The 19,568-nt window shown below is 43.7% G+C and overlaps 2 protein-coding genes across 4 annotated transcripts in view; both read right to left on the reverse strand.

Annotated features, from left to right (window-relative positions):
- The window catches only part of CAPN13 (calpain 13), a 51,250-nt gene extending 41,874 nt beyond the window's left edge, over positions 1-9,376 (reverse strand). The window contains exon 1 of the mRNA XM_090134741.1: positions 9,278-9,376. The gene's annotated coding sequence lies outside the window, so the exon portion shown is untranslated. The remainder of the gene's footprint in view (positions 1-9,277) is intronic.
- A 6,122-nt stretch (positions 9,377-15,498) lies between these two features.
- GALNT14 (polypeptide N-acetylgalactosaminyltransferase 14) overlaps positions 15,499-19,568 on the reverse strand; it is a 66,014-nt gene continuing 61,944 nt past the window's right edge. For 2 of the 3 annotated variants that reach the window (XM_031598579.2, XM_090134749.1), the window contains exons 14-15: positions 17,103-17,222; positions 15,499-16,529 (exon numbers count right to left, since the gene is read on the reverse strand). In XM_031598579.2, the coding sequence (XP_031454439.2) occupies positions 16,368-16,529; positions 17,103-17,222 (282 nt within the window). In that variant the 3' untranslated portion in view covers positions 15,499-16,367. The remainder of the gene's footprint in view (positions 16,530-17,102; positions 17,223-19,568) is intronic. The other variant, XM_031598589.2, reaches the window with a different exon arrangement.

Here is a 19,568-nt window from a genome sequence, read left to right on the forward strand (position 1 = left end):
GAGAAAGAAGAGACTTTGCTAGGAGAAACATATTGAAAGTGATATAGTACAGCAAGCCCATCCTGCAGTTTATTTGGGGCTGCAGGCTGCTATTTATTATGTGTGTACTGTGCCTCATACAATAAGACTTTGATCCCTGACTAGAGCTTCTAGGTACTCTGTAATCCAAACAGTAATAACAAACAATTACTCCGTGTCAGAGTGATGAATGATTAAGAACATTTACTGTGTTTTAACAATCAGGTATGTAAGAAACACAGGGAAATTGCAGAACTGTTAATCTTTAATTGTTTTTGTTTTGTTGGTTTTTGGTTGTTTTTTTTTTTTGCTTTGCTTTTTTTAATAAACTGGGCTGGCTTAATAAATCTCTGGGAATTTCATTAATGTTTGCAGCTCTGAGGAGAAAAGCCAAGTCATTATCATAAAAAATGCTTTATGCAGATTTCTTTGTACTTTATTGTACTTGTAGTGTTATCAGGCCTGCAAAGCATGCCTTAGAGCTACAGTGCAGGTACACCGTCGTATTTACTCATTTATTTCTACTTCCCCTCCTTTCAAGCATGCACCCTTCGCCCTTTTTGCCACTGGTGGCGGTTTGGAGGTGAGTTAGACCCTGTAATGGCATTCATCAGTGAGCAATAAGTGAAAAGCAGAGAGCAACAGCTGCTCCCCACCAGTTGACACCTCCGCTTTGCCGGGAGTTTGAGTTGTGTGCTTTATGCCCGTTGTGCATTTGTACTCCACAAAGCAACAAAGAGAGAATTTTGCCAGAGGAAGCATTCACAGAGAGACTATTTAAAGTGAAATTGGAAACCATTTTGCTGGAAAATGAATTCCAATCTATGTATCAAGAGTCTGCCTCAAATATCTGAAAGTTTTGCTTCTCTAATCAGGGAGGAGTGCAGGGCCTGGATTTCCAAGTAAAACCATGTGCAACTGCCTCTGCTCCTCAGGATCTAATCCAAAGGCCACAGACGTGGCTAATTCAACAACTCCAATGGACCTTGAAGCACATCTCTGGGGCAAGCAGCAACCTAGTGTGCCTGGGGCCACACCTCGTGCAAGCACCAAACCTTCATCCCTGCTACTGAATACAACAGGAGACATCAGGGGCCTAAGTCTGTTCCTAATGCAAAGTAACAAGGCACAGTTTGAGCCCACACCACATACCTTTCTCCCCATCCCCAGCTCAAAAAGGCATTTTGATCCAGGCTGCCAGGGTACAGGCACCTGCAAACGATCATCTGGTAAATAATGTTTTTTCACTAACCTTTTTGGATAGGACAACTTCTGTTTCAGACCCCAAGAAAGCCCTAAATGCCTGAAAGTTTGCTTTCTTCAGCTGTACAGATAAAAACCTACTGAGAAGGGCTTTGTTGGCTTAACTACTACTGGGCTCCAACGCAGCACCCCTCACAGTCTCAGAGCCATGGAGGTTGGAAGGGACTTCTGGGGAAGGCAGGGGTTGCACTTAGTGATCCTTACGTTCCCTTCCAACTAAGTGTATTCTATTGATCATACCAGTAAGTCCATATCAACCAGTCTAGCACAAGATGTCTCCCTGCCAGCCTGGCATTGCTTTTTCCACTTTCACCACTCCCCTTTGTCCTTCTGACACCTCCCTAATGCCTGCCTTCCCTCTTGTATCTGTGCAAAGCCACAGAATCATAATATCCTTGAGGCTGGAAGAGACCTTCATGATCACTAAGTCCAATGTCCAACCATCAACCTGACCTACCAAGTCCCAGCACTAAACCATGTCCTGTAGCACCATATCCACGCATCTCTTCCATGCCTTCAGGCATCAGGACTCCACTACTTCCCTAGGCAGCCCACTGCAATGCTTGACCACCTCTCTGTGAATAAGTTTTTCCTAATATCTAATCTAAGCCTCTTCTGGCACAGTGAGACCATTTCCTCACATCTAATCTCTTATTACTTGAGAAAAGAGGCCTACACCCACCTCACTACAACCTCCTTTCAGGCAGTTGTAGAGAGCAGTGAAGTCTTTCCTCAGCCTCTTCTCTTGACTAAACAGCCCAGATCCCTCAGCCTATCTTCACAAGTCATCTTTTCCAGTCCCTTAACCAGCCTCACTGCTCTTGTCTCCATATACTCAAGCAACTCAATATCTTCCTTCCAGTGAGGGGCCCCAAGATGAACACGCTACTCAAGGTGTGGTCTCACCAGTGCCGAGTACAGAGGGACAACCACCTCCCTGCTCCTGCTGACTGCACCGTTCCCGATACAAGCCATGATGCTTTCCTGGCCACCTGAGCACACTGCTGGCTCATATTCAGCCAGCTGTATCAAAAGTGCTCAAAGAGCAAATATTGCTAAGACTGGGTCCATTGAGTCTGCCTGCTTACTATTACCAGGTGTTGTGTTCCTCCTCTACAGCACCCATATTATCATGTCTGGTTGTCACGAAAGCACAGAGAAGTCAACAGGTTTTGCTGTGAACCTTTACTGTAGGTACCAAAGACTAAGCTCTGTTCCCTAGAAGGATCTACTGCAGTACCCAGAAAATCTCATTAGCACTGAAATCAAATGCCAGGCTTGAGCCCGAGAGTGGATTTGACTCACACACAGATCTGTTTAATCTTAATTCAGCAAAACACCTGACAAACACCTCCAAGCAGCAAATAGACTATGTTCTACCCAGTGCTGTGTCTGGTCTGTTAGCCTGCTAACCAGATGCAGAAAACTTCAGTAGTAATGGTACTTATTAAAAAAGGCATCAATCTCAAAACAAATCATCCCACTCCATCCAATTCGTTTTCTGGGAAAAGCAAAGAAATAACAGATGCCAATGTCTTGGTGTGTGACAATTCTACAAGATATTCTGATATAGATGGGCAGTGAGCAAATTAAAAAGCTACCTGTGTGATAAGAAGCTGAAGGAAAGTCTGTTGTTACAGTTTAACAATAAGCAGCTCACAGATGTTTATTCCTAACTCTGGACTGTATTCTTAAGGCACAGGCCAACTACCAAGGATTTTAATGACTTCTTATTTTCAGTAGCACAAAACATTTACAGGTCAAACTTGTTTCAGTCAGAAAATGGAAGCATATTGAGTGGTTTAATGCATTCAGACCAGCTAATCAATGCATCAGCACAAGTAAGATTTTGAATCTCAAATACCTTCCTCGGAGCTGCTCATGGACTGAAAAATTCATAAATCAGAAACGAGTAATGGCTGTATTCAGCAAATAATTTCAGACAGCAAATACAGCGGAGAAGCACTCAATCTGTCTGTAGGAAGATCAGAAATGATGCAACATGACTTTGGCTGTCCTCTGGAGAATGATTTGCGCTCATGAGAAACCCCGGCTATTTGTCTCTCAAGACATCAGCCCTGAGCAGCTGTGCAAGCCTGGGTACAATGCAGGACATGCTCTTAGCAGCCATAGCAGTTGCCCTACAGAAACATACTTGAGAAAAGGCAAAATAGCACGAAGACACAGAGGGGTGAGGAAAGTGTGTGGAACAGATCTGCAAACAGTGAGGAGGGGAGAAGGCTGCAGGTGCAAGAGATTTCCCTGCATCCCCTGGAGAGGGAACCACAATGGAGCAGGGAGGAAAGAGTAGGAGGCAGGAGCAGCAGAGAGGAGCAGTTATGGGCCCACCACAACACCCCTCTTGGCACCCCTTGACACTTCGGTGAGCCCCCAGCTCAGAACTGACCCATAAACAAGGCAGCTCTGCCTCCCAAACACATCCAAAATGAACTTGCTTTCTTCCCTGCACCGGTCCAATTCAAATGAAAAGAACCTGCCACTCGCTGCTGGCACATCAGCCCCAGCCAGCAGAGCAGTTCAATGCCAGGTATAGGCTTTACTGTCAGATGCCCTCTGGTTAGTTGAGCTCTACTTTGCTGACTTCTCGTCGTTGTTGCTCCTTTTTTGTTCACGGCTTTGCTGCACTGAGTTCTGCTGGTCTCCCAAGGAAATAACTCACACTGCAGTCAGTGAATGCCACAGACAGAGCGTTTTCACTGGAGTCCAATGTCTTCTCCAGCATTTATCACTTCAGTAGCCTAATGAAGGTGAAATGTAATTAGAAAGACATCAACTGGACTATAGAGTTTGTTTTGCAATTACCTATACAGCGGGTAACCACTGACACAGAACAGCGCCTTCTCCAAAGCTGGCAAGACGTGGCATAAATGTTCATCATTGGATGACTTCAAGTGACCCTATGCCGCGTTCTGTAATTGCTGCCTTTCTTCCTAAGCACTTGAAAGCAAACACAAAACGATTGAGTGCGTCCCAAGGCAGCTTTTCCAACCAATGGAGATGGTTTATATCAATGCAACTAAGCCCATATAACTGTCACCTTAATATCTTTCCCACTTGCACGGTGATCAGCAGTGATTTCGCTTGAGTGATTTTTGTCTGTGTAAGCAACCTCAAATGAATGTAACAATAATAAGAACTCCCAGCAGAGCAATTGCTATTGCAAAAAAAAAATAATAATACTAAAAATCTCCAAAGCACACACAGAGCACTTTTGATTACACACAGAGCACTTTTGATTACACACACACAAAAAGAAAAACAAAATGACTGAGAATTAAAAGCCATTTCTGAAGTCTCATTTCTTCCACTCATACTCAAAATCAGCAGTTGTATTTAGGGTAAAGTTATTTTAGGCAGTTGCCAGGATGGCTGACCCTTATTTAAGGCTGAACGTCTGAAGGCACAAAGAACACTGCTACTAGATAATGACCTCCTGCTGCTAAATATACACCATGGTTTATTGCTTGATAGACATCATGCAGTAACAATAGCTAATGGTGCTGTTAAAAGACAGCTTAATGCCGAGTAGAAGAGAAGGTTCATTCAGAAGCCTCCTGAGCCCAAGCATCACAATACAAAGCATGACTCCCTCTTAAAGATCCAAGCTTGCTTCCAAGTGTCAGAGAGTAGTTTTAATTTGTTTAATCCCTGACAGCTAGCCAGAGTAGCAATTATTTCAAAGAAACAAGCCCCTTTCTTCAGCAGGATGAAAGCATGGACTTTGGTATCTGGCTAATAACATGAGTGTACTCCAGTCCAGGTAGCTTTCAATAACCTGTTGCACTTGCATCCTTCTGACGTATGCTAAGATGGATTTTAGTTTAATGCAGAAGACTGACAAGAGATAACACTGAAAACTGTAGCTCAGAAAGTTAGAAACAGTGAAGATGTAGTCTGCAGACATAAGAGTTGGGGCTTTGCTCAGGCTTGCTGTAAAGTAAAACTAAAGGATCTTGTGCCTGAATGAATGAGATGCTTCCATTTGGTTCATCACAGTAGGATCTTCCCAAGTTCTTACAAAGCTGAGGCCAGCACCCATAATGAGACCAGCATGTTCAGCTTCCCATATAGATGCAGCACTGATGAGTTTCACCACTTCCAGGTGAGAATTACTGACATTTCATGAGTGGACATGGTGACATCTGAATTCAGTCTATGAAGCTCTTTCAATTTCAGTTTTGGAGACCCAATTCTGGCTTCCCTGTACTTTGTGTAGGAATCCCAACTGCACGAAGAGGACATGAACAAGGAATATTTTGAAGAAGTTTTTGGTTTGTTTGTTTTAAACATTTCCCTTGCCCTCAAAGAGGTAAGTTCAGGTTCTCTCTTTCTCTTGGTAGTTGAATACAGTTATCTGTTATCCTCTAATCTTCCTGCTTATTCTTACACTGGAATAGACAGTGGGACCTGCCATTTGGAGACAGCGTATTTTATTTCCTATACAGACATCTCATAAGAAAAGCAATATAGACTGCCCCTACAGGTGATAGTCTGGCTGCAGAAGTGAGAGTTTGCTGTAATGCCATACGATGACAGTGATGGCTCAGTGAAAGCAACGTTGTTAATTGCAGCAATTAAACAGTTATGATATAATTAATGTAAAAATCATGCATGGCTAAAAGCAAAGGTATTTTTAATTCCTGTTGAGATGATATCAAATCTGCTGTTATGATGTGATGGTGAATAATGGCTACAGGGAATCCAGGGAACACTGACAGGCTGTTGAGTGATGGGATGACCTAATGGGAACGGCAAGGAAACAGAAAAGGACTATAACAGAAGAAATTGAGCACAACAAATGAAGAAAACCGAAAGAAGTCATGCTATAGGAAAACCTTTCAGATCTGTGACCCACATCAGCAGCAGATCTTATGCCTCACAGAACCTGTTGCAAGGACTGGCATCAGCTTTCAGCAGAGTAAAGTGGACATTCGATGTTTCCCCGTTCCAGATACGCAACAAGAAACAAGAACAGAAAAATCAACTCGTTCGTTTTACTTTTGGTAAAGAGCAACTTCTGGTGAAGAGTAAGATTTAAGACATGCGTTAACTTCGCTTAACCTACATCTTGCATTGCCAGCTTAGTGTATGAACAAATGCCTAACTTGAGAGATTAAAGAAACGAATTGAAATTGATATTACAGATAGTTAAGAAATCTGTATAATATTGAAGAAACTTCTGAAATATGGTATTTCCAGATTTTAAAAATAATTTTTAAAAAGGGGTGAGGGGCAGATAAGTAAACGTAGTCTGTCATACCTGCTCCATGGCTGCCTCAGCTCTCAGCTTATTCTGTAGCTTGGGTTCTAAATGTCAAAAATCTGTCTTGTCATATTTCAAGCTTTCTTTCATCAGGGCAGTTATAAGTACGCGCTAAAAATACGCTGAGAAAATCTGTTGATTTTTTTGTGTGATGCTCAAAGTCAATTTTGTCAGCCCACGAACGCAGACAGCTACATCAATCAGACAGCTATGCCTAGGAACTCTTCCCCATACCCGGAACAAAAGACTGTTACCATGATTGCCATTTTCACTGCACAGCAGTAGCAGAACTGCAAAACCAACTCATAGGGTTGTATGGGTGTGCTACAGGCTGATAGGGTTGTGTGTTCAACGGACCTACAAAAATACTTTGATTTTGCAAAACTGCACTAAAGACATGGCCAGCCCCCAAGCCTTCCCCATAAATCCAGCTTGAAATACTGCTATGCTGAGTACTAATCTTCTAGATCTACATTATTTATGCTTCCTGTAGGGTAACTTAATGTAGTGATAAATGAAACCATGTTGCTTGCCGTGTATTAACATATGATTTACTGATTGGTCTTCTTATAGACATGGACTGCAGTTTCAAGGAAAAAAGGAAGAAATGAGCAATCTCTAGACTAAAAATACACTTTAGAAGACAGTCTGTGTTTCTAGCACAGTTTTCTTGAACGTTTTTCATACCCTGGCCTATGGGCAATCTCTTTTAACCAATCTCTCTGTTCTGTACCCAGAATCCCGTCTCTAGTTTCTTATCAGGTCACTAAGGTGGAACCACTGGGGAGCTTTATGATTCAAAATGACTATGCAGTATACAGCTTCATCCTCTGTCACTTCAGTGTTTTTGGTTTAACGAGTCCTGCGGTCCAGCAAAATGGACCCAGCATTTGCATTCATGCAAGCATGCAATATTACGGCCATCTGATGTAATGGACATACCTTGTTTGGTGTCTAAAGAGGAGTAATGGTTTTCCATTTAGATTCTGTTTAATAATAAATACACTCCTGACATTGTTAAATGATAGCCTGCTCCTAATAAACCCCATGCTGATCCGTTTGTTTGTTGAAGTGAGTAATTCATCTTCCTGGGCTGCTAGAACTTTAGCTGGGATTGTACAGACAACATGAATCAGACACAACCAACATGTCCCCTGCTGGTTTGCTCATTTCCTCTCAGAGAGAGACCAGAGAGTCTTCTCTTCACATTACAGATCTTGTTATTAATTGATTTCATTATTAATTGCTCTTAAGGCTTGGTGGGCCACATACAAAAGAAACACACACAAACTTCCACGCGTGCACTTCACCCAGGCTGCGTGGTACCAAGCTGTAATCCCTTTGTGTTACTGAATGAAGTGCCTGTGGCCACACTGAATCCACCAGAACAAGCTGAGTAATATAATTTTTGCTTTTGATTTTCTATCAGAAAGAAGGCTGGGGAGGGGGTGATGAAGGATCACGTTATCCTCAAATCTAATTATGATCTCAGTAGCTCCCGAGGATTTGGTTTATGAAGTGGCTCATAAATTCATCGTTATCATTACATCCATGAATACTCATTGGTCTTGTGCACTCATAAGGGCTTGTTTGAGTAGTTTTAAATTAGTTTATAATACAAATAGATTTCAGGATGCTCCTGAAAGCCAAGCGCCCCGGAAAGAGCAGCCTCCATGGAATTACTGCCTCAACAGATCCAACTTCTCACTCCATCAGAGTATCACTGAGAGGAAATGGGCTCCCACCAGCTCTGCTGAGGCTGACATGGGTTTCCCCTGACGCAGTCTCATCACATGAGGAAGGTATGACAAACACGGCGCGTGCACAGCTTACCTCCAGGAATCCTGGAGTCCTCCAAAAGTTTTTAGCAGAAGCCCAGGAAGACTCTGAAAACCTTGCAGGCACCCTGCACGTCTTCCCAGGCCCCAGCACAGCCGTGACGGAGCAGTGCCACGTTTGAACACGTGGAACACAAGATTTAGAAAACAGAGCTTTTAACTTACCATTGCCTCACATCAAAATAACTCAGGGCCAGCCAGATCACTTAGCAAGCAGTGATCTTCACCTACATCCATCCATTCACCCACAGCCGCTGCTATTGTTACAGAAAGCTGCAGTCAGGTTAAGGTCACATTACCTTTCCTTCCTCAGTCCAGTTACCACAGTCCAGTGGTCACACAGTACCCACAAAACATCTAGTCTCAACACAGCTGAGGTTGGCAGCACTGTGCTGAGGGAACAAAGGGAGTGATACTACACGGGGATTTTACTGCAAATGCACTCCTATCTCCAGCACCAAAGGACCATCCTAAGGCCTGCTACCTCTTGAATACCTAAAAATTAGATGTTACTGGACACCAGGACACTACTGCACCAGCAGCTGCTATTACAAAAGGCAAAGAAGCCTGGGGGCAGCTACTGTGTGTTTTCTTCCTTGCTGCTTTTCCCTCTAAAACATACATTCAGTTTCACTGCTCTCAGTGGGTTAACCGCAAGAAAACCTAAACCAAGGTGGCAGGAATACTGTTTCAAAACAGAAGGCTCAAAGGGTGGAAGAATCTATACAAAAAGAATAGGCTCTAAGGACAGAATTATTAGCTTTCACAGCCAATAATTATCAAAACAGGAGGAGGGGAGAAGACATACGAGATACTAAGCCTAGCCAGAGAAAAAAGCAGGGTACACCTGCAGTTCTCCAGAGACAACACTTACCATCAGGTGGAATCTCCTGGACCAAAATTCCCTACTTCCTCCTGAAAGCACCAGGAGCAGGCTAGCATCTAACTCATAAAGCAAGCCCCTCTAAGGAGACAGAGCTGCTTCACTTACCTTAACAGAATGCTCTGGGTTACACTACCAGGCCTCATGAGGCTCTGTAATGTCTTTGGGAAATAAGATACACCTGTCCTGAATCAGAACAGATAGGCTTATCTGATTTCAAAGCCAACTCACAGTTGAGTAGAGATTAGATTGGCTGTAAGAAATTCTTGTTATTGTGCAACTTGTTATTCATGGTAGGGTGAAAATGGCTTCAAAGGTGATCCTATGTACTCTGAAGGATATCTTCTTATATCTAATGTACTTTATACAAACCAAATTGGTTTTTGCTTCAAGCATCTCTCTGCAGAAGAAAATCAATTTCAAGTTGCAGCAGCTGTGATCTTTCAAGCTAAAGATCCATTGCAAACTTACTAAGTGTTTGGCAATGCAAAACTGCAGAGACATGACAAGTAATGCCCATGTCAGTGTATGCACTGTGTCCAAATCAACGTTTGACCTCCAAGATATGGAGAAATCCTCTGCCACTCTAACAATGTCCATAGCAGAAATGAAAATATGGTGTAAGCAGACACACAATTTGTTTTAACCCTTACAACATTCTAGGGTAGCAATTTTAAGCCACTAGATCAGTTGTCCTTGAAAATAAAAAACCCTCAAAGTGCAGAATGCTGACCCAACACCTACCAGGCCTTCCTCGTCCTAGGATGTAGGTGATTTCATGCTCAGATGATTTGTGACATCCTTCATTACTCCCTAGTCTTACATGGCCTGCTGCAGCAGGTCTCACAGCTCCATAACTCGCTGTGCATCTTCTGAACTCACCATGTTTGCCCTCTAGCTGTTCTTGTGTCTACAGACCACCTTGCTGGTACGTCCCATCAGTGCCAAATCTCCTGTTCACCCCAGCTTGTTCACAGCCTTCCTAACTCCACTCTCCAAGGACTGCTAAGGCGGTGAATGCAACTTTAGGAGAGGATCAGGAGCACTTGTACAAACTGAAATTATCACTGCTATGCATCCTTTGCTGACTGTTCTGAGCTGTGCCCTTGATTCCAGCAGCTCTGGGCAGCTCAAGTCCAGCAAAGCCTGTGATATCTATCTAAATTGTGTTGGCTTAGTAAGGAGCAATGTTAGTAACACCTTTGGAGCACATTGTGCCTGCATGCAGTTTTGAGACCTGTGTTTAGAAAAAACAATTCTCTCTCTACAGAAAATTATTTCTACAGAAAATAAGCTGGATGTTCATGGGGGAGATCCAGAAATCGTCAACAGAATCACGATTCATGAAAACTGCTTGAAGTACTTCTAGCACAGGCTTATCTAAAAGCATTTCAAATGCAACAACAGCATTACGCCACCAGGACGATGACCACCAGTAAAATGGGCTCAGGCAACTTCTCCAAAGCGATGAGAAGGCATGGAACTGGATATCTCTCCTGCAGAGACACGCAAGAAGTGATATGGGTTGTTGTGTGTCTCCATGGTGACAGCCAGTTTGCAGACTGTAGTGCACATTCAGTACACGATACAAACACAGCCGCTCTGCAGGACCACTGCAGAGTCATGTGCTCTTTTCAATAAGAAAACTGAGGATTGAAGGGACTTTGTTCTGGTGCTCTGTTACAAACCGTGTCGCAGCACTGAGTCTCTGGGGCTGGATTTGCAGCTCACTCAGACAAAGCACAGCCACTCTGGCCGATGGCTGGATCACGTTCCCAGTTTGTAGGTGACCATACCAGAGCGCTAAGGTGCCCTGCGTACTCTGAGCATTGCAGCACAGACATCTGCTACTCTACTGCAATGCAACCATTTTTTTCTACCCTTCTCTTAAAAATACGCTTAAACTCATTTCTACTTGACTCCATCACCTGTGGCCCACAAACAATCCTGATTTTGCCATATTCCTTTATTATTCATTATGTATCAGGTTGCATGTAAGCTTTCAATCCTCCTTTTGCCTTTTTTTTCCTCCAGGATAGGTTGGTTGTTTTCACAAGCAAGTTTAACTCTGTGCACTGGCAAAGTATTGCCTATGCACTACTTTAACATAAATCACAGGAAAATCAGTCACTGCAATCAGTCAGGCTTTTATTCTTTCAGGGTTCTTAAGCACTTCCAGTGAGAAATGGGACAGTGGACATTTGGGGAACATCAGTAAGCCTGGAATAATTCTACTGGGTTTCAGCCCTTACATCTCAAAGTAAGCTGGCCACTCATGTCAGACATCCTTAAACTCTTTGGCATTTAAAGCAGCCACATCATATTACGACTGGGGCTGGGCTGACCATTCAAATGAATTAACTTAGCCTGAAAATTAATGACCTACAGTTTCTTCTACCACAAATATTTGTTATTAGCAGATTGCAATCTGCTTGATTTTTGCTTCCTTTACTGCCTTACAAAAATCCAAGCCCACAGCTGTTCATGACAGCTTTTGAGATATGAAGCTCAAGCAGCACAGGTCCTGCTGCACAGCTGTGGTCGGAGTCACAGACATGAAGGAGGCAAGTCTACAGACTTGGGTCACCTAGGGCAGCCAAGGGCTCTACCCCATTGCTCACTTGCTCCAACTACCTTGAGGGAGGAGAGAATCAGAAGGGCAAAAGTGACAAAAACGTGTGAGTTAAGATAAATATAGCTTAATTACTGAAGAAAAGGGAAAAACGAAACAAACCAACAGGTAATGCAAAGACAATGAATCACTTGACACCTGCAGAATAAAGCCCAGCCAGTTTCTACTTTGGAAACATGTCTTCCCAGTTCTTCCCAGTTTTATTGTTGACTGTAACATTATGGTAGGGGATATCCCTTGGGTCAGCTTACTCCCAGCTATGTCCCCACCCAACCTCCTGCCCAACCCAGCCTGCTCCCTGGGACAGCAGAGTGAGACCAAGAATGCCCTGAGGCAGTGCAAGCGCAGCAATCGTGGAAACATTGCTGTCTGTTAGCAACACTGCTTTAGTCACTACAACACAGCACGGTGCAGGCTACTATGATGAAAATTAACTTCACTCCTACCAGATTCTGTACAGACAGATAAAAAGATAGTAGGGTTGTCAGTCCTTCGCTAGCCCGGTGCTGCTATGGCTATGCACAGCAAAAATTAATACATAGATACCTCTCTGTTCAAAACATTCAGCCTTCAACAAAAGTTTGAGAAATTGAGGAATCCAAGTCACTCCAAGAAGCAGTGGAAAGGTTCGGCACTCAGGACTTCAAGCACAGTCTTCCAAGTCTCCATTCACTGGCCCCACTTTCCTGTTGCCACATTAGGTGATCAAAGACGTCTGAATTCAGTTTGTTTCTCTTTACAACTGAATTATTTCACCTGCATGTTTTAAGCCACTGATGCTTTACATTGTTATTTTATGGTACTATGCTGGCACGGAGAGAGGATGAGCACAAAGTATCTGGAAATCAGATCAACAGCAAGGTAGGATCTGTAAGACCTCCCCCAGCCCAATGACAACCATGTAAATTTGTTCCCTCTGGAACATGGATTGCCTTCGGGAAGGGAAGTATAAGGTGCTTTGTGTTGTCTTTGCATAATCTCACTGGGCTCTTAGAAAGGCAGTGGTAGTTCCAGCCCTGAGTTTCCTGTTCTGCTTTTCCCAAGGGTTTTCCTCAAGGTAGAAAAAGTGACTCATAAGAGCTTATGATAATAAAAAAGAATAAAGCATTTCACAAAACCTAACATCCAGGATTAGAACCATGTTTCCTACTTTATCTCTCAGTGGTTCAAGTAAATGCAACATGTTACCAAAAGCATTACCACCAAATGACATTAGGGATAAAAAGGTATCACAGTGTGATAATAAATGTCTAGGGAGTGAACAAATATAAAGCGAAAACACTCATCTGGCTCCAGTGTGTTTTAATAAGTTTTTTAATAAGTTAAATAAACTAAAAGGGTGAGTTGGATTTCAGCAGCAGTTAACCTTTCCCCTGACACAATGCAGGGTCTCCTTTTAGGGATGCTAAGCAGAAGATTTGCTAAATGCCATATTGTGGCTAACTTGGGAGCCTGCCAGTTCATTGCCTGCTTATCTTAAGTTTCCCAGGTGATACTTCAGGCTTCTCTGAAAACCTTGCTGATTGCATAGGGCTAATTTCATTTCCTAGAGCATAAAACATGCTATATTCTAAGGGTTATGGCCAACAGACGTGTAAGACAATTACCTGCAGCTCCCTGGGATTAGTCTTAGCCAAACAGTGCAGCTTACTGTTGCTGGTAGGAAATGTTGTGCCTGATGTCACTGCTTGCCTTCCACTATCACAAAGAAGTTATCACCATACTGCAGTTTTAGAATAGAAGGGGTCATAGACTCATAGAATCATAGAATATCTTGGGTTGGAAAGGACCTCAAGGACCAGGAATCTCCAAACCCCCTGCTACGTGCAGGGCCACCAACCTCCCCATTTAATACTAGACCAGGCTGCCCAGGGCCCCACCCAATCTGGCCTTGAACACCTCCAGGGATGGGGCATCCACAACCTCTCTGGGCAGCCTGTTCCAGCACCTCACCACTCTCTCTGTAAAGAACTTCCCCCTGACATCCAACCTAAATCTTCTCTCCTTCAACTCAAAACCATTTCCCTTTTTTATTTTCTACCCTTTCAAATAGTTGAAAGGGGTTTGGTATAGCATTCAGGTTTCACAAAATGTGAAATAGTTCAAATAGTTTCTTCCTGGAATATATCCCTGCAGCATGGGTCTGAGTGTTCAAGCATGCAAGTCTAGTGAGGTAGCTGTTTCTGCTAAGGCAAAAAGGAGCATTACCTGTTTAGACAGTTTTGGCTGTCAGCAGGGGTGTTTTTGTCCCATGTGTACAACCATAAAACTAGACAGGTCAAAGCTCTGCTCACAGTGTACCTACAGGGTGCTGGACTTCAAAATTGAAGCCATACAGTTAAAGCTGGGTCAGCTGCAAGGCAGCAAGCAGCATTTTGGCACCAGCAGCTTGGCAAACCCAGGCTGCAGGCCTGCACAGGTGTGAACACGTTAAGCTGCAAGCTCTTGGGAAGTGCTTCTCCTTGCAACTGCTAGACGGGGAATTATTACAGCTTGGCTGTCATCACCACCGTGAAAAGTAGGTGTGATATTTCCTGGTTCAATTAAGTAGGAACCCTCGTGGAATGAGTCCATTCCATTTTAAGTGCTTCCCCTTTCCTTTTCAAATTGGTGACATGGAAACAATGCAATCTACTGCTGTGAAATGACAGCTTACTCCAGTCCTTCCGTAACAGAAGCCCTTGAGGCTCACACCAAGGGAGCTTGATTAGGTTAGTAATCACTGCAGCACATAGAAAGCACTTATACCCTGAGACACGTTGTAAATAAAGACTTACGCTGGTTCTGCTCTTAAAGCCAGGGAGATTTAAGCAATATGGCTTTTTTCCAGTGCTGAGGGAGGAGAAACTGAGGCAGTAAAATCCTGAAAGCCAGCAATTATTCAAGAGGGGATGCAGAAAGCACTTGAGGGCTCAAAGCTTGCGATATTTTACCTAGAGTTTGTAGCACGGGACCAAAGGACAGGATTTTCATTAAACCCAAGAGCTCTTAGGGGCACAAACTGTATTTTTCTCAAGTGATGCTGACAGTCCTATGCAAGTTCTCTCCAAGAGCTGTTGCCACACAAGAGCTGTGTGTGTGGTTGGTGCTTCACTGCCCACCTCCTGCTGCTGTGAGGGATCAGCAGGTTTTCTCCTCGTGGAGAGGCCTCTTATGAGGTCTTCTGTACTTTTCTCCCTTGGCAGCCACAGCACTTAACATGACCACTAGTTAATAATTTATCTAATTACTCATTTATCAAAACCCGAAGAAATAACCTCTGCCAAATCATTTCAATTGAAAGAATTGTGGTGAGAGTTACTTTGTGATGCAGGGCTCTCTGCTCACAGGTATGATTGTGGGAGCCCTAAGTCCTTTCTTTTGTACTTTACATCTGGTGCTATGAGATATTTGGGAAACAAAACTATGTAATTCCTTCACCTGCCCCTTCTTTCTCAAAGCAATCTCTAGTTTTAGTTGCCCCCTCCATTCTTTTGGCAGTGGGACATCACAGGAGTTCCTTTCCCTGCAGCCAGGAAATTGGGAAACACAAATATGACACAATCACCATAAATTACCAAAAATATTATTTTTATGGAAGAAGACTTAAAATTTGACTTATTCCAGACACGAAGCAGTGAGAGATACATAGTGAGATTATAGGGGAGTTTCAATGACCGAGGTTCACCCATGGCCTTCAGAGAGCAGGAATAATTCTGCTCCCAGCTTCACAGTGGTTTGTACACTTTCATCTCACACTGAACCCTCTGTTTGCTTGGACTTTGGAGATTCAGTCACTCCAGTTAGCACAGAGCTAGAACAACTCTGCTACCTGCCAGTTTGATCCTGGCTGTAGCCATAAATGACTGTCCTGTGTGTGCCTATACATATCCGTGAATCAAATACAGATCTGAATGTACAACACAGCTCCACCCAGACTGCTACCAGAAGACAAACTCAATCACAGCAATAAAAAGTGCAAGATAACTCAACATTTTCCACTTGTTCCCAAGTGTCATATCTTAGCAGCCCTTGGCACATCCCTCCTCATGCACTTGCCTCACTCCCCAAAGCTATGAAGATGCTTGTTTTGCTGAGTCCAAGTCTCCTTTGGGTCTCCAAGGCTCTTCTATCTGTTCTTCCAGTGAGATTAATAAATACTATACACACACAACTTCTGCAGGGCCCATCCCAGGAGCCCCAGTGTCCCTCTAAAACATGTCATTTTGGTTTCTTGCCATCCCTTCTTTTGGAACACGTGACTCCCAACAGACCAATAACACCTACATGCCTTGCGATCAACGTCTGTTCTTCAACCTGCAGCGCCGTGCTTTTATTTGATTGATTCCTCTCCTGACCCATAATACATAAGGCTCCCCAGTGGTTTTGCATTTGAGCTCTATCTGGTGCATATTGGCTGTGTGTAGCAAGTCTCAGCGCCCAGTCCAGCTGGGTAAGTTCTCAAGCAGGTCAAGACATCACCATGTCCCAGCGCTGACTCATGGCTGTGCTCTCACAAGGGTTGATGACGAGTTCTTTGGTGCTCTCGTTCGTGTCCCCAACGGTCTCAGTGTCCAAACAGAAGCGTGAAGCTATGTGCTCAAGGTGTGACCCAACTTTACCCCATTGCTGCTGAAAGACACACGAGAGGAGAAACGGGTGAACAAATTTCCTCCTCCTCAATACGCATTTATTATGCTGCTCAGCATCCAGATACAGTTGTCACTAAGACTTTTTGGCCTGACACAGGGAAGCACAGGTCTGCCCAGCCTATGCCAAGCAGATGACATGCTGAGCCGTTCTCCCATCTGAAGCACTCATTTAAGCTCAGCTTCTGCTTGGCGTTAGAAAGATAATGTATTACTAATGGCTTTTTCTCCAGGTCACTGGTTCAAATGCCAGCTCAATGATTTAACTGCAGAGAAACGTTAGCCTATTCTGGCTGACTGGCAGCCCATGTGGACTAAATTGCCAGTTTCAGTTTGACTTCTGCAGATAAGTATCCAGATCACCACCTGCACTAATAGACATCCTTATCAACACACTCATTTAAGAGGTAAAGGGCTGAACAGGCTAAAGTCTGTGCTCCCAGACTGACTGTACTTCCCTGAAGTCAGAGCATATCACAGTGATTTGATGTGCAGTGATATTATGCTGCAAGAAAGGGAGCTTCAAAGAAAATAGAGAGTCAGTGAAATGGCTCACCTGCTTGTTGTCACTTTCTTTGCAAGGTGACAGGAGCACTGGGGAGCCAGGGAACAGGGTATACACAGACAAGCACAGCTGTTGCTGACGGACTTGGTGGTTGTATGTGTATGTCCACTCCTGCAAAGAGAAATAAAAGAGAGAAAGGAGATGAGAAATCAAGGTTGATTGTTGTTATTTCTCAACCTGGAAAACAAACACTATGGCCTGGATCCTGCCCCTTCTGAAACCAATCAGAAAACTCATTGGCTTCAAGAGGCACCAGGACATGTCACTAGGGATGCTCCAAGCCTCTCTAAATCTGCAGCTGTCACTGGCAGATTGCTGTACCAAAGCAAATGTCCCTGAAAGTAGCTAGAAGAAAACTGTTCACAAGGAAAGATAGGCAGAACTGGGCTGTAGTTAGGGTTAGGTTATTCCTGGAAGCTGAGAGATCCCTTCCCCTGATGTTCACAGCAAGGTAAGCAACACTCCTCTATGCCTGTAACATGTTGTGCACATTAAGATAGCTCAGTTATTAAGCACGTAGTAAGCAGGTGAGGGTTTGATCACTAGGAAATTATAACAGATTGCTTTATCACCATTTCTAGTTTAATTGTTGATTATGTTTAATAAATTCTTCAGGCTAGCTTCACAAGATCTTGTTTTTCTCATTCACCTGCAACAAGACTGAACTCCAAATGCTTGCAGCACTGATTTGCTATGACTTTTGAACTTCACTCCCTGACTTCAAAACAGACAGTACAGGCATTTAATTCCTTTAATATAAATCACGCTTCATTCAGGTCCTTAGCCACCTAGAAGGGAAAATATATTTTTGCACAGCAGACCCAGATCTACAGGGACTTCACACTGTGCTCCTTGCATCCTATGCTTCTTAGCTTACTTCTCCCCACCAGCTAATAGAAATTGAGCCTGTCTTTCTGAACAGCCTGCCCACAGGTTTCTCAGCAAGAGCTGCCCAAGATTTCCACACAGAACAAGAATTCATTTTCAGAGCTACATTTTGCAACTCAAGGGCTTTCTGGCAACTACTTCTTCTTTGTCAGATGGAACAGAGTTCACCTGATCCTACAGAGAAGGCGTTCCAGACATCCCAACTGTGCACACTGTCATTCTGGGAAATTGTGCCAAATTAGTCCTGCATCTGTGAAGAACCAAGCCTTAAGGGGCGAATTCCAACACCTGCTCTTGACACCCATGTTACTACAACCTGCTCTGAAAACTATTCTACATTTTAACCAATTGCTCATCGTTTAGTTCAGAACAGGGCTTGATAGCAAACCCATGGTTGTGAGGCTCTTCAGCACCAGCAAGCAACTGGTGTCTGTGTTGGATCCCTCACATAATTCAAGGAGTGGATTCCCTGGCATCTGTAACCTTGCTTCAGGGGCATCTCACAGAGAAGTGCTTCTCCCAGACGTTCTCCACACTTAGTTCCAGACTAGACACTGCCCATGCCATCCCATTAGTCATCTTGTCTCAAGGAAGGACCATCCTCTCATTCCTCAAGGCTCCATGGGATACATGGGATGGTTTAAACACTCCTCCTAAGTTCTTAATCCTAAGAAGCCAGGCCTATAAAGCTAGATATGTGCATTAGCTCAACAACTGACATTGGATCCCCCACCCTTGCCCTCAGGATGTCCTGCTACTCTTTTATCTAAACTGACAGATTTCCACAAAACTCTTCTATTTTGACAGAACGGCTTTTTATGGAAGCGAGTCCTGCTGAAAATGTTCTATCCACTTCTAATCACGTCTTGTCACTTTTCAGCCTGAAATGAAAGCCAGAGGAAATAATGCTTAAAATTAAGAAAGTCCAGGGGAAAAAGAAAAAAAGAAAAAAAAAAAAAAGACACTCAAATGCTGCAGAATGCATTAAAAACTTTGAGTTAAAATACAGGCAAGTGGCCATGCACATTTTTTTATCTCACCCCATCTCTTCCATTATTTCTGCCAGTCAGGATGAAAAATACTGCTTTACTCTCTATGAGAAACTACGGTGTCTTCTAAACTCTGACCCACTGAGTGCTCCCATGGCTACTCAGCAATAAGACTGGCAGAGCCTCTCTGTTGTGGTCAAGAGGGCAGCCCTAGGGTCCTTCTAAGAACAGAACTGTTTAAGGAGCTAACACAGCCCCAGGAGTGCAGGTCAGCCTGCAGAGATGCCAGCATGGTTGTGAGCTGACCACTGACACAGGGAAACAGAAAAAAGAGGTGAAACTGAGACCAATGTTTTCTGCCCTTTCAAAGACAAAGCAGCTTTTGCTGAAGTGGTGGCAGAGCAAGGAGTAAGGGGTGCACTGGGAAAGCTGAGCTACCAGCTGTACACCGCAGCCAGCAATTCTCTGCAACCTCAGCTAACTCTAACCCACATCTGAGGCATGCGACTCTTTTTCAAGGCTTTAGTGTCATTCGAGCAGGCACCTGTCACTGCTATTCTGCATCATCCAGAAACAAGGA

This window comes from Phasianus colchicus, chromosome 2 (genome assembly GCF_987193195.1).
Source record: "Phasianus colchicus chromosome 2, bPhaCol1.hap1.1, whole genome shotgun sequence".
In the NCBI taxonomy this organism is placed as follows: domain Eukaryota; kingdom Metazoa; phylum Chordata; class Aves; order Galliformes; family Phasianidae; genus Phasianus; species Phasianus colchicus.